Source organism: Oncorhynchus nerka, linkage group LG25, assembly GCF_034236695.1.
Source record: "Oncorhynchus nerka isolate Pitt River linkage group LG25, Oner_Uvic_2.0, whole genome shotgun sequence".
NCBI classification, from domain to species: domain Eukaryota; kingdom Metazoa; phylum Chordata; class Actinopteri; order Salmoniformes; family Salmonidae; genus Oncorhynchus; species Oncorhynchus nerka.
In genome coordinates this window covers 35,532,297-35,547,840 of record NC_088420.1, presented here as the reverse complement: position 1 = coordinate 35,547,840, position 15,544 = coordinate 35,532,297, and the positions used below count along the sequence as shown (strand labels likewise).

The 15,544-nt window shown below is 43.9% G+C and overlaps 1 protein-coding gene across 1 annotated transcript in view; it reads right to left on the bottom strand.

Moving 5' to 3' along the window:
- Positions 1-736: 736 nt before the first annotated feature.
- Positions 737-15,544, bottom strand: part of LOC115109435 (semaphorin-4B-like) — a 95,616-nt gene continuing 80,808 nt past the window's right edge. The window contains exons 7-15 of the mRNA XM_029634322.2: positions 15,115-15,231; positions 14,602-14,759; positions 11,357-11,538; positions 10,870-11,020; positions 6,618-6,828; positions 6,390-6,505; positions 5,738-5,895; positions 5,287-5,378; positions 737-4,992 (exon numbers count right to left, since the gene is read on the bottom strand). Of these exons, the coding sequence (XP_029490182.1) occupies positions 4,217-4,992; positions 5,287-5,378; positions 5,738-5,895; positions 6,390-6,505; positions 6,618-6,828; positions 10,870-11,020; positions 11,357-11,538; positions 14,602-14,759; positions 15,115-15,231 (1,961 nt within the window). The 3' untranslated portion in view covers positions 737-4,216. The remainder of the gene's footprint in view (positions 4,993-5,286; positions 5,379-5,737; positions 5,896-6,389; positions 6,506-6,617; positions 6,829-10,869; positions 11,021-11,356; positions 11,539-14,601; positions 14,760-15,114; positions 15,232-15,544) is intronic.

The window sequence follows — 15,544 nt, the reverse complement described above, 5'->3', positions numbered from 1 at the left end:
CTTATTTTTACTACTGTGACAGAAACACCACTACTAAAAAAACACAGAACTACACTATTAGCTTATTTGTTTTACATGATAATGCAATAATTAGGCCCACATAAAAAAAGACTGAACAAGTTCAACAGGAACTTTCCGCGCTGTTCTTTGCATGTTTTTATTTGAGTCTGGTGGAATGCGTCAGCAAACGCTGTGCTCCACCTTAATGTGACTAATGTGTTGACAGAAGACACAGTCACTGTTAACATTTAACTAATCAAAGAACAGAGGGGATAAAAATGGCTCACACATACTGCTTTTAAAGAACATACCAATAACAACATTCCTTACTGTAATGACAGAAATCCCTTTTTACATTACAATAAATCTTCTGAAAGTTGTTGATAATATTGTGGCCACACAGTGGCAGTGTAAGAGCAGAATCAGGCAAGTCTGGAACTACTTCTTACACCAATACAGTATTTGGATCCATTTAGCAATGACTGAACCTTTTTGATATAGACAGATTTTGAACATTTGTTTGATTGGTGTATTGCCTCATAATCAAGTGTAGCAATGTGACAAGCGCAACTTGTGTCCTGGATCCTGTCTAAATTGAGGTTATTCTCTAATTTCACGTGGCATTACAACTATAGAGTTCATGAACCATATAGGAAACTAATTGTATCCATTTATCTTTATTTAAAAAAGAATGTAAATAAAGTGCTTTTATGTACAGAACAATAAAAACAACTGAAACAGTAGTGATGTATAATATAAAAAAATACAGTTCACAAGAGCTTTTTACATTGGCAGCTCAATTTACAAAGCATTTTAACATACAAACTTACAAGACATGTTGACATGAGTCAGAGAAACTTGTTACACTCACAATTAGAAGGCTTGGCTGAAGTGGTTCTTCAACTAACAGAGGTGCCTTACTGCAACTCAATAGAAGCTTATAACAGCAGTCTCAAATCTTATGTAAGTATATATTCATTTGGAGCAGTGATCGAACAAGAGATTTGTATGCTGCATGTCTGAACCTATTATGCTAGATATTCAGGCTGATTTTGTTCTGCATTCGGCTAATGTATTATTGAGTTTAGATAACTTTACTCATCTGATCCAAGCTGTCATTTCTTCACTTGCAATCTTTGTCACAAAATAAAAAATAATCATGAAATGTTCAGTTGTCAAGACAATGTTTCAACTTCTTCTCCTCCCATCTTTGTTACAATTGGAGTCATTGAAACCCTGATGGAGATCACAAGTGTTGTGCAGACCTTGGGATTTCTGTACAGGTTGAGACTATAATTCCATATACAGGGGTTTGCAATAGTGTCAACACAGAAATACATTGTGACTGACGTTGAAGCCATTCTAACAGAGTTGTTGTACTGATACTGGCCATAATCTAAAGGAATTCACTCAAAGTGTTGTAATTGTATTGTTGGGCATGCCCAGTAGAGTCCTACAGTCTATTCTGTCGTACATATCATGCAGGTGATGCTGCTGCTGCTACCAGGTTATCCATGTGATTAATTCATGTCACAAGGACAGGAGAACACATTTAGTATCCCAAGATGTACAACTCGATTCTTTAACTTTGCTTAAAAGGCATGACAAAATAAATTGAAAACCTAATACATAATTCAACAAAATCCTAATTTGTATCCCAAACTAAGTCTTTCCAACATTCTGTGCAAAAACAACGCATTCTCAAGGTGTTTGCTGGTTCTGCACTTTCACCACAATGATACAACTTTCACCAGTCTTCTCCAATACAATACAAATGTACACTATATACAATTAGCCAACATGGCAGTCCTTTAGCAGTATGCTTTTTGCACAGCTACTTTGTCATTTTTTAAAAATTGTCCCTTGTACAAAATTCAATATCTAGAATAAGCTTAAATAAACAGTTTTACTTAGAAATAGTTTTGGAATACTTGTATCACCACATTCCACAACACAATGTTGCAAGAGTTCATATTTACCACAATTTTGCACTGACATAGCAACATCTATGGAATACGAAATTGATATTCTTTCATTTGAAATGTATAATTATTATTTATTTCCCATCATGAACAGCTGAAAACATATATACCTGTTATTGGGTATTGTAATGCCTGAATAAAGCCCTTGCTTTTGGATGATCAAATATTTTGCAGGTTCTATACTTTAACAATATTGGTTTCTATAGTAGTTTTTTTTTAACACACACATTCCTCCATTGACTGGTCCATAACTGCTGTGTGACCTTTCGCTCCATGTTAGTAAAACCCATTTTACAGTCATTAGTGTCATTAAACCAGAGGTGATGGTTGTAACTATGACAGCTTTCATATGCACTACGTTATGAATGGCCTAAGAACATACTATTCGGCACAGTACATGCTGAATCAGTCAGGCCCATTAAACATAAGACATTGATTTGACATGACAGTTGTGTTGGATAGGATGAAAACAGAAGATGCATGATTTAAAAACAAGTTATTTTTGGCACAACAATCACTTTGTTTACATAAATTAACACGCAGGAGCTTGGTTGCCTCTGGGTGTGTCACATCAACGACACTAAGAGCTCCATAGCCCACTGGCTGATTCTCTGTTGTTGCCACTCTTCCTTTGGCTCTTCTAAACTCTGCTGTCTACTGGTCTCTGAATAACAGGACCAGAACAGAGCCATCTAAACAATGTGGTGAACAGGTTTTTATAGTCTCAGCCCACTTTAACTTGGTGACTGAATTTGGATTGAAGGAATCAGTTCCTGACTGGCACTCTGAACTAGTCATTAACCATTTTATACTGGGACTTCAGCCTAGTTACATCAACTCCAGGCCTAGTGATAGTCTTTATCTCATCCCATGCCTCTATGACACAGAAATGGCTCAAAATCACTTGCATACTAAATTGCATGTGAGTATGCCTCTCATTCTCTGTAATTAAGAATGTGCTTGCAGTCTCAAGATCAGATTTCGGTGTGACCTTTCACCCCACTTCACATGATGTGCTTTGCATAGTCTGTCTGCTCCACAATGAACAATATGTTAATACCTGGTCTAGGGTCTTCCCGAATGTCAAGAGTACATTTCAAACCTGTGAATGTCAATCTTACACAACTTAGGCACCATATCCTCCAATACTTTGGGACTTACAAACCCCATCTGTGCCACTCTGGTGGAGCAGAGCAGTGGGCCTCAACAATACCTCTCCAGTGTTATGTCATTCTGTTGTGTGCTGTTTTAACCTCACCTCATTCCAGGTGGTCACTACCTCTTTCATTCATTCCTCATTGGTTCCTCTCCATGTCTCTCTGGTACTGCTAGCCCTTCTCTTGACCAGTGGATACCATTCTAATGCCTGTCTGGTTATGCTGCATTGAGGTTTATGTACAGTTTAAACTGCCTTAAATTAATAGGGGCAGCAGGTAGCCTAGTGGTTAGAGCGTTGGGCCAGTAACCGAAAGGTTGCTGGATTGAATCCCCGAGCTGACAAGGTAAACCTCTGTTGTTCTACCCCTGAACAAGGCAGTTAACCCACTGTTCCCCGGTAGACCGTCTTTGTAAATAAGAATTTGTTCTTAACTGACTTGCCTAGTTAAATAAAGGTGTAAAAAAATTGCTGTTATAACTAAGTCATAGGCCTAATGATCTAATGTTTGAATATGAGGTTGTTTATTACACTGCTATCCATGCACTGAGTCTGTCTCAGTGCAGGGCTAAGCCAATGCTTATGGATGTAGGTGGGAGAGTTAAGGGTCAGTTCTTGACCCATAGAGTATCTCTCTACTTTCAATTCAATGCCAACAGAGTATTTGGACGGATTGAGTGGCAAAGCATACAAACATGACTAAACCATATACAAATTGTTACAGAAGGACAATATCAGCTGTATGTGTCCTATACCCACCATGAGCATAATTCCACGGCTTCAATAGTCTGAAGGCAATCTGTATCAGCTTCTCTTCATTGTGCTTCAGATGCACTAGAGAAAGAAGAGTCACTGAACAAAGAAATGAGAAGTGTCTATAGGGACAAAATGAAAAAGACAAATGTGCAAAATCAGTGTAATGAAATGTCCCTCTTTGCGAAGAGGTTGGCGGTTTTCAGTGTTCCCTCCTTCAGTGTTTTCCTTTTCTTTCACTTACAGTCCCCTCTTTCCTTACAGTTCAAAGTTAGTCACTCTGCATTACAGTTTTATCTCCTGCTCAAGTTGATCAAAGCCGTCCTCACACAATGGAGTCTTTGATCTCTGAGCCCAGTCTCACCCGAGGCCGCGGGCAGGTGTGCGAGATCTCTACAGTGCTCTCCTTCAAGTTCAGAGGCCTCTTCTCTGACTCTGAGAAGCTCTTGCTGTTGTCTGGTGATGAGCATTCATGTGACGGCGTGTTGCAGATGTAGTTGTCATTGAGGGTCTGGTAACCCTTGTGGTCTGACACAGATGCTGGAACTGTGTTGTTGCCATTCAGAGGCAAGTTTTCTGCTGGCTTCCCCACTATCCTGGGTTTCTTCTGCTGCATGTTAGGACACTCACCTTCCTTCAGCATGGACTTCATGCGGTCACGGTTCCTGTAGACCACAAACAGGGAGAAGACCACCAGGGAGAAGCCCAGCAGGGCACACACTACGATCAGCTCGTTCCAGTAGGTCTTGGTGTTGATCTGCGGGGAGCGGGTCTCTCCAGGTAGGATGATTGGCTCCTCCTGGGGGACCAGAGGGGTGCGTGAGTGGCCGATTAGGGTGGTGCTCTCCTGTCTGGCCTCACCTCTCACACAGTAGTTGGCCAGGAGTTGCCTGAAGCCCTCCTCCACTGACCAGCACTCATAGGTCTCCTGTCTGTCAGCCTGGGCCACCACCACTAGACCTCCCTCAGGACTGGGGTACAGGAAGTGACCTGCACCCTCACTGTACTCCCACTTCCTCTCAGCCAGGTTGGAGCGCAGCTTACAGGGCAGCACTTTGAATGTGTTGGCTGGGATCATTATCACCTGGCATGAAGACATCCCTGCAGACAACAAAAGGAATGGCTTTTTCATTTTTCATTTGTGAAAGCAAGTCCATCCCAGGTAGTTTGAACAAACTGCATTATTATATCACTGTGGTAGCTGAGTAGGAGTGCGCTGAGAAGGAATAAATTAAATGAGCTGGGTACGAATAATGATGGTAAGGGAATATCGGAATAAAATTGTCAGCAAAATGTTAATTTAAATGCAGCAGTCCCAGAGTAGAGCACAGTGGTACAGTATAGAGCCGAAAGGATTTAGTCCAGCAGGAGCAGATGGTATGGTACCGTACTTACGTGTGGGTGGGGGTTTAACAAAGCGAGGGCTGGGCTGTGTCTTGTTGCAGATAACTGATGTGTCTGCCTCGTCCACATCCTGCTGCCAGTGGCTGAGACAACAGACAACAGTAAATCAGAGAAATGGGTCTCAGAACAGCTCTAATGTGCACTATCAATCTACACATAGATGGTCTTGACAGACTACAGTGTTAGTCTGCACATATAGCATGTAAGCAGACAGCATTGAGCATTTTCCTGTATTGTCACTAGTAGTTTGAGTAGTCATTTGAGTAGTCAAATGTTCTGGAAAGTGTTCAGTCATTATGAGAGCTTAGCATCAAAATAGTTTATACCTATCTCTTACATGCCAATACAAGGCTGGTATCTATTTGATGAGTAACACCTACATCTCTCTGAGTGGACCATGGAAATGTAAAGTATAATGGTTGGTGGTCTGGATGAAACATACCTATCTGGTGGAGCCAGCCTGACATCCAGGCACTGCCTCCCTGTCCAGGCACAGTAAGGGTCTCTGGACAGGACACACTCTCCACAGCTCTGGTAGTTGGAGCAGTTAGCCACAGGGACCTCCACCAGGCCAGAGTAGGAGGACACAAACAGCAGGCCCTGTAGAGAGACCAGTCAGTCAGTCAGATGCCAGGGAGGAATAGCCCTAGGTCATGTATTCACATACAGTTACTCCTCTTTAATATAGTATCAACACCATCCCCTCTACGAACCCAATGCTGGAGTAAAAGCACAGACTACCAGCACAGGCTACCAGCACAGGCTACCAGCACAGGCTAACATCACAGGCTAACAGCACAGAGTAACAGCACAGAGTAACAGCACAGAGTAACAGCACAGAGTAACACAGGACAAGATTCATGATGGGTCACACGCCGTTTACAACCCATCTGTTTTCAGTTCCCCTGAGAGGAAGTTGCATGCAATTATCCCAATGAATGTGAGCTGAGCTCCCCTTCAAGCTCCGGCTCTCTTCACGGCTCATGGGACCCCTAAGCTGATAGTGCTGACATTTAGTGAGCTCAATATTACTACCACTATGAGGAGATGCTTCAGAAATAAACAGAGTTCCCACTCTACACTCTGTACTGTACCTTCTCAGACTCCAGTTCTATGTGTTCTACAGGCTGGGGGTCAGTGAAGAGCACCATCTCCTCAATGATGTGCATCTTGTTGTTGACATTAATGGCTTTGTGGAGTCTTCCGTCATCTGCCAGAGACATATGACAGAACAGTAGATGGTTAATGTCTGCTAGAGCTCTGCCTCTCATACAGAACAGGAAAGGGGGAGAATTTCTGTCAGCAGAGCCTGTTTACAGTACCTGTTCCAATGAAGAGCACATTGTAGTGTTTGTGGATAGCCTGGACTCGGTGGACAGCTATCTGGGTGTAGCGGACGCTGCGTTTCAGCAGGAGGGGCTGGCTGCGGATCACACTGTCCATCAGGAAGTGGTCCTTGACGAAGTTCAATACCTTGTCAGGCATGTGCATGGAGGAGGGGATGCCATGGTCCCGGGCTGCATTAGTGATGCACTGTGGAAGAAACACAGGGAGTCTCATAAGCACACACTGGGCTACAATACACACTACACAACCATACTACGGCCCCATGCCTACTCCCCCATCAATATGTGTTTGTATCCTTCAGTTGATGTGGCCATGATAACGCTGCCAGGAAATGAAAGTAGCAGCAGCTTTTTGATAACATCAGGCCTTCTGGGAAGAGGGCAGCCAGTGACAGCAGAGAAACAGATAACTTAGCTGCTTAAGCACTGATGTTCAGGCCAGATTGGTGATGTGACTAAGGCAGGTTAGAACACATCAGACCTGCACACACGAGGTTGGCTAAAGTTTACTGTAGACTTCCCAATGGAACAATTTTGCACATATATTATAACAATATTTTGGTGTTAGGTAGCTTTCAGCAGTTTTTTTTATTCGGCTGTTCGAGCACACATTCTTTCCTTGAGACTTGTTGTTGTCACGACTTCTACCGAAGTCGATGCCTCTCCTTGTTCGGGTGGTGTTCGGCGGTCGACGTTGCCGGCCTTCTAGCCATCGCCGATCCATTTTCCATTTGTTTTGTCTTGTTTTCCCACACACCTGGTTCTCATTTCCCTCATTATGTGTTGTGTATTTAACCCTCTGTTCCCCCATGTCTTTGTGTGGTATTGTTTATTGTAACTGCTTGTGCACATTTTGTTTTACTGGTGCGCGTCGGGTTATTGTGCCCATACTTTGTATTTCTTATGTCGTTGGTTTAACTATTAAACTGCTCCGGCTATTATCAAGTTCTGCTCTCCTGCGTCTGACTTCCCTGCCACCAGATACGCACCCCTTACAATTGTAGTTCGGTAGTCAAAGTTTACGCACTTCGTCGGTGATTGGTCAACAGTAGATTCTTTAAATGTTTGTTGTCATTCAAAGACAGGCGACTAGTTTTCATGTAAATGTTTTCACTTGAAAAATACTGCACCTAACATCTTAGTTAAAATTGCGTGACTAAGACCTCCTTGGCAAAAATGTCAAAATGAATTACAGATTTCTTGAGTTATCTTAGATAATTTCGGACTATTTTGAGGAAGTGTACTGGCTGATACAGCGTTTCATGAAGATGGCAGACGTTTTACGTGCTCCCAACCAACTGTTAACGAGTCCGATGAGCCCGACGTGAAGGACATACTGCTTTCCCGGGAACAGACCCAAATCCCTGCAATTTGCATGAAGAGAAGGCAGAGAAAAAGAGTTCACATCGTCGGATGTGGCTGGGCTTGCAAACCATTACAGACTACAAAGAGAAGCACAGCCGAGAGCTGCCCAGTGACACGAGCCTAACAGATGAGCTAAACTACTTCTATGCTCGCTTCGAGGCAATTAACACTGAAATATGCATGAGAGCACCAGCTGTTCCGGACAACTGTGTAATCACGCTCTCCACAGCCGATGTGAGTAAGACCTTTAAACAGGTCAACATTCACAAGGCCGCAGGGCCAGACGGATTACCAGGATGTGTACTGCGAGCATGCGCTGATCAACTGGCAAGTGTCTTCACTGACATTTTAAACCTCTCCCTGTCCGAGTCTGTAATACCAACATGTTTTAAGCAGACCACCATAGTACCTGTGTCCAAAAACACTAAGGTAACCTGCCTAAATAACTACCGACCCGTAGCACAAGTGCATTGAAAGGCTGGTCATGGCTCACATCAACAAAATTATCCCAGAAACGCTAGATCCACTCTGATTTGCATACCGGCCTAACAGATCCACAGATGATGCAATCTCTATTGCACTCCATACTGCCCTTTCCCACCTGGACAAAAGGAACATCTATGTGAGAATGCTATTCATTGACTACAGCTCAGCGTTCAACACCATAGTGCCCTCAAAGCTCATCAATAAGCTAAGGACCCTGGGACTAAACACCTCCCTCTGAAACTGGACCCTGGACTTTCTTTTCTTTTTTTGTTGTTGAATTCTACCCCCTTTTTCTCCCCAATTTCATGGTATCCAATTGTTAGTAGCTACTATCTTGTCTCATCGCTACAACTCCCGTACGGGCTCGGGAGAGACAAAGGTTGAAAGTCATGCGTCCTCCGATACACAACCCAACCAAGCCGCACTGCTTCTTAACACAGCACGCATCCAACCAGGAAGCCAGCCGCACCAATGTGTCAGAGGAAACACCGTGCACCTGGAAACCTTGGTTAGCGTGCACTGCGCCCGGCCCGCCACAGGAGTTGCTGGTGTGCGATGAGACAAGGATATCCCTACCGGCCAAACCCCCCCTAACCCGGACGACGCTATGCCAATTGTGCGTCGCCCCACGGACCTCCCGGTTGCGGCCGGTTACGACATAGCCTGGGAGCGAACCCAGAGTATCTGGTGGCACAGCTGGCGCTGCAGTACAGCGCCCTTAACCACTGCGCCACCCGGGAGGCCTGATCCTGGACTTTCTGACGGGCCGCCCACCGGGTGGTAAGGGTAGGTAACAATACATGCACCTCGCTGATCCTCAACACAGGGGCCCCTCAGGGGTGCTTGCTCAGTCCCCTCCTGTACTCCCTGTTCACTCATGACTGCCCGGCTAGGCACAACTCCAACACCATCATTAAGTTTACGATGACACAACAGTGGTAGGCCTGATCACTGACAACGATGAGACAGTCTATAGGGAAGAGGTCAGAGACCTGGCCGTGTGGTGCCAGACAACCTCTCCCTCAACATGATCAAGACAAAGGAGATGATTGTGGACTACAGGAAAAGGAGGACCGAGCACGCCCCCATTCTCATCAACGGGGCTGTAGTGGAGCAGGTTGAGAACTTCAAGTTCCATGGCGACCACATCAACAACAAACTAACATGGTTGTGAAGAAGGCACGACAAAACGTATTCTCCCTCAGCAGACTGAAAAGATTTGGCATGGGTCCTCAGATCCTCAAAAGGTTCTACAGCTGTACCATCGCTGCCTGGTATGGCCATTGCTCGGCCTCCGACCACAAGGCACTACAGAGGGTATTGCGTACGGCCCAGTACCTCACCGGGGCCAAGCTTCCTGCCATCCAGGAACTCTATACCAGGCGGTGTCAGAGGAAGGCCCTAAAAATGGTCAAATACTCCAGACACCCTAGTCGTAGACTGTTCTCTCTCCTACCGCACAGCAAGCGGTACCGGAGCGCCAAGTCTAGGTCCAAGAGGCTTCTAAACAGCTTCTACCCCCAAGCCATAAGACTCCTGAACATCTAATCAAATGGCTACACAGACTATCTGCATTCCCCCCCTTTATGCCGCTGCTACTCTATTATTATCTATGCATTGTCACTTTAATAACTCTACCTACATGTACATATTACCTCAATTACCTCGACTAACCGGTCGGTGCCCCCTGCACATTGACTCTGTACCGGTACCTCTTGTATATAGTCTCGCTATTGTTATTTTAATGCAGCTCTTTAATTACTTGTTCCTTTTATTTCGTACTCATATTTTTTAAACTGCATTGTTGGTTAGGGGATTGTAAGTAAGCATTTCACTTTAAGGTTTACACCTGTTGTATTCGGCGCATGTGACTAATACAATTTGATTTGATTGATTTGATTTGAACAGGGACAAACCGCTTTTTGTCGTTTTACAAGCAAAGGTATTTTAAGGGAGTATGTGCGCACAGATGTTCACTTTCGCAGAGTCAAGTTCTGCTATGAGCAAACCAAACCTATGTATGCAGACGCCTTTAGTACAGTCTAACGCCTTGATCAAACCGATTGGGTTTTTGCGCAAAATAGAACTCAGCATCATCTGGATATGTGTACAACAAAAGTTCAACATTCACCTTCTGCTACCATTTATGTCAAGTCGTCTGCACATACAGTTTTACGCATACGTTCGAGAAATCCAACGTATTCACCACACAGAAGGCACTGCAACACAATGCTTCAAGGCAAACACCACGTTGCATTTGAAATGAATGTACTTCTGGTGTACCAAATGCAACTGCACTATTGGTGTGATCGAGGCGTAATGCAGGTTAGTGATACTGTGTCAGCTGTCCAGCAGAGGGCAGTGGACACTAACTCACCGTTCCAGGCCGTGGCTCAGGGACAGGGTGGTTGTAGGTGTACCACTGCTGGGTCTCCCGGTTGACCTCCCGGTAACGGCCGTTGAAGGCCCTCTCCACCTGGTCCATGGTGAAGGCACACACTGCTGAGCTGCCAGAGGCCCCTTTATACCTGGGAAAACACCACACAGCAGTGAGGCTGCATCACATTCCTCTTCCCCTAAGTCATCCTATTCTTTACTCTGACAGTAGTGCCGAACTAATATAAAGTACGTGATCAATAATGTCTCCAATACACCATAGACGAACAGAGGGAATGGAGGTGTGGCTGTTTGCCCACGACTGGGTCAATGATAGTCTGCTATAAACTGTATGGAAAATGTTATTGAGGAGATGAGTGTAATACCAACCAACCCAGACACAGAATATTTCATTACCCAAATCAATAGAAAATCCTACACACTCTCGCATATGTACTGTATGTCTTAGTGACAAAGTGTTTCCTCACCACTGTGAAGTGAAGACCCCATAGAACACGGTGTTCTTCCAGTCTTCTGGGCGGGGCGTCAACACAAACATGTCCTGGATGATGTTGAAGGGGAAGCCATCGTCAGGCAGCGAACAGAGGAGCTGTGCTTTTAGGAAGGTGGTCCATTTCTTCTGCAGCACCCGCTCTCCTCCTTTGTCACCCTGTAATACAAATCAGAGCTTTGTTATAGTATATGGACCTGCAGTCACAGTAGCCCAGTGTCCAGTAGAGGGCACAAGCATGTACGTCTAAAATGTAAACCCAGTAGTTGAAATCGTGACAATGCAATAATCTGATGATAATCTGATATCATGGCAAACAACTTGCCTAAATATTATTATGGTTTACATTCTGCCTGGTATACATGTTCAACACCTGTTGTATTCGGCACATGACAAATACAGTTTTATTTGATATATGTCTGAAACATTATTCTCCCCAGTTGTTTACCTAGAAACGAGGCACTGTTTGAATTGGCATAAATGAGAACCAATATTGTAAAACCACCAGGCTGAGTACAACGGATTGTGGCTATAACTCATCTCCCCTGGGGCAGTGGAGTTCTAGGTCAAGAAAACAATAAAAGACATCACAACTGGATGGAAGAAAAACACTGGGGCACTGGGGAGGCCAAATGCTTTTCAGTGAGAGAACAGGACACTGCTCACACACAATGCCTCTCCATGGACACTACCACTCTGAACCTGTGCCTGTGGCACTACCCTGCCTGGTGGGGTGTGGTCATGATACTTGGTTGGCTTGAGAAGATAAAAAAGTAGCACAACTTTTCCATTAAGAAATTATTAATTCACTTAGATCACTCCAACCTCGGCATGAAAGAGATTATTTGTGAGCCTTACAGCTATGAATGCCTTACAGCTATGAATGCCTTACAGCTATGAATGCCTTACAGCTATGAATGCCTTACAGCTATGAATGCCTTATAGCTATGAATGCTGTACCTATACAGATAGCTGGATGTACAGGGAATGTGTGGGGACATACAACTGAAAAAAGGAATATAATTGTCTGTTTACATTCACTTGAGTCTGAGGCTCAGAGTGCAGCAATTACTCCAATTCTTGTCTAGGACATAGATCTGAGGAGATTGAAAAGGCTGAGGGAGGAACGGTAAGTCATCTTCACAGAGCACTGTTCAGAGGACTAAAAAGAAACCAAAAGAAGTCTAGTCTACATAACCCAGAGCCCTGTAAGATGTGCCTTCATCTGAGTCCCCCTCTGCCCAACATTAATCAGAGGAAATGACATCAGTGAATGGTAAAGGGAAATGACACGTGACTAATGCTGAGTTTCAGAAGCAATTACTTGCTGTATTAACCCAACCAGATAATGAGCTACATGTATTCCCTGCTCTGCTCCCCTGGGTCTACCTAGTTATTATTAAAACCAGAGAGAGTGTGTACCTAAAGTCTCTCCTTCTGAATATTGGACAGAAAGTGCTCAATTCATTATCCCTTACATAAGCCTCCCATTCCAACACGCAGGTACTCAGGGCCAGGTTGAATTAACAATAACAGTAATAACAGCTTGTTGTGTTTTTCTGTTTTCTGCACAGCTGTATACATCCACAATGCTCCACCCATCAAAAGTTTGATTTTCAGTATTATTGTAATTCTGTATTTTTGACAATGACTTGTCTACAGTTTCACCAACACATATTGCACCATCCAAACCTTTACAAGGGGAATTCTCTAACAAAGACACTATAGTGGTGTGTATGGCGTGAGGATAAGAAAGACCAGGAGCTGTAGCTAAGATACTTTGTACTCTAAGTTCAAATCTCCCCTGTGATTGGCCTGCACACCACCATCCTGTGTTTCATTTTAGAGGAGAATCAAGGGTGTGTCCTGCAGTCTCATTCTAACAGTGGCAGACACACTGGTTACCATTTGACTGCCACTCAGTGTAAAGACATACACCTTCAGCTACTGTAGAGAAGCCTTTCTGCTTGCAGTCTGCAGAGCCTGGGATGTATAGGCAGTCCAAATCCTATTACTAGAAGCTGTCTGCTGCCTGTTTGAAAAATATAAACAAGGAAAAATATCCCTCCATTGGAACTGCAACGTATGGGGCCTCTTAAAATGCAAAAGATGCCTGTCGCTGCTAAGTGTAGACGGCTTTAATGAGTTTAGCTCGTATGGCCGAGGTGGAAATTAAATTAAAAAGGCACGGAAGCAATTGGCACGGAAGCAAATGACTTGTGAGCTGGCCCCAAAGCAGAGCTCTATTTCACATCTCATCAAGGTAAATATTTTCAAATTAAGTTTGATACTGGGCTTTGGTGGATTCATTCCGTTTGTTTGTTATATGCGGGAGGACAAGGTGCCGTCTGCAGGAGGACAAGGTGCTGCCTGCAGGAGGACAAGGTGCTGCCTGCAGGAGGACTCAGTCACACAGCTCCTCCCTTCACTGTATGCACCTCACTCTGTCCACTCTGGCAGCACTGAAATGGTACTGCTGATCTCTTCATAAAACAAAAAAAGGAAAGAAATGCAATATTACAAGATGCTTTCCCGGAAGATTGACTGCTGGAAATGCAAAGCCTGGGAGGAGGGGTGTTGCCCATAAAACTGTCAGCTAGTATTTCACACTGTATTTGGATTGGCCATACTACAGCTGGGATAAACAAGAGACCATGACCATGCTGTCAAAGTGAGGGCAGATTCTCTGGTCACAGAGAATAGAAGAGGTTCATTAAATGATTGTGGAGAAGAAGTATCACTCAACAATAGACCGGTGGTATAATGATTGGAAACCATTCCTTTCAGGTTCAAATTCTGGAAACTGAAATAAAGTGTCCCGGCTGCTCGTAGTACACCGTTGTCTGCAGGTACGTGCAGGAAAGAGGTGGAAAGGGAGAAGTCATTTTAGGTTTGCTGTGAATCCTAGCTGAACGCTAATATTTGCTGAAATGTGATAAGAGTAGAGGAGGAGGGCCCAAACAGGGGGAACTCACAGGAGGAATGTTTTTATGTAACACGAACCCCTGTGTCCCTCCCACTCTGTGAAACCAACCACTTCCACCCTTAAATCCCCCACCTCACACACACATGCATACACCACATAGAAGTGTACACACACACACTTCTCCCACTCTGATAGAGTCCATTAAAGTGCGTCTAGATCGGTGGGGTTGAGGAGAGCCTAGCTCAAGGGGAAAAGACACTCTTTAGACAGGCCATCTCCGTTGAAGCGTCACTCACCTTACACACGCGAGCGATGCGTGACACAATGGTTTTGTCAAAAAAATCAAACTCTTTTCCTGCTTCGCTGAAGAAGAAGTAAATCTTATCGTCATCGCCTACTGGGTTGCCTTTGGGCAGGCTCTCCTGGATGTAGGCAGAGCCCACAAAGGCTGGGTCTGGAACAACAACAAAGAAACCACAGGTTGAAATGTTAAACCTAGAACTATGCATTCTAGTACACGGACATGCCTTTTACATCCACAAACGTCTTCTGGTGATTCAGTGATTTTGCAACAGGAACTACTGCATGTTGAAATGAACAAAATACCATGGAAATGCCTATAGTTCTTCAAAGCTACGGTCATTTTCATTTATCATGTCCAGCCTGAGGTCTTCAAATACTGATTGTATGTTTAGAGGGAAACTATTTATGCATGTATGTTTACCTTATCATCTAGCTTCATATACAAACAGTAGACCATGACATGAAGCAGTTACCAGATAGCTTGCTGCCTGAAGATCTGAACTTACCTTGGAGCCAGTTCAAGGAGTTTTCTGTTTTCAGGGCAGCGCCTTGGCCCAGGCTCTTGTAAATGATAGGTTCATTTCCTTGGAAATTACTGACCGTACCAGCATACAGTTCTCCATCTATAATGTAAGGAACGATAAGATGAAGACAAACAATATTTGGACCTAGAGAAGGAGCCTCTGTGCCTCTGTGTAACAAACCCTGGAGTCTAGAAGGGAAGAGTTGTCTGCTAGTATATTTACAGTATGGAAGACACCAAGGATGGTAAAATATACATTGCAGCTACTGTATATAAAATATTTTATAATTGATAAATCTGTAATTAAGTATGTCTACATTATGTATTTTATTTGTATGCATGTATTGACTTGTATACAGTATGTATTGTGTACACAGTCTTATGGAAGCCAAACATATTTCCCTGACAGTAAA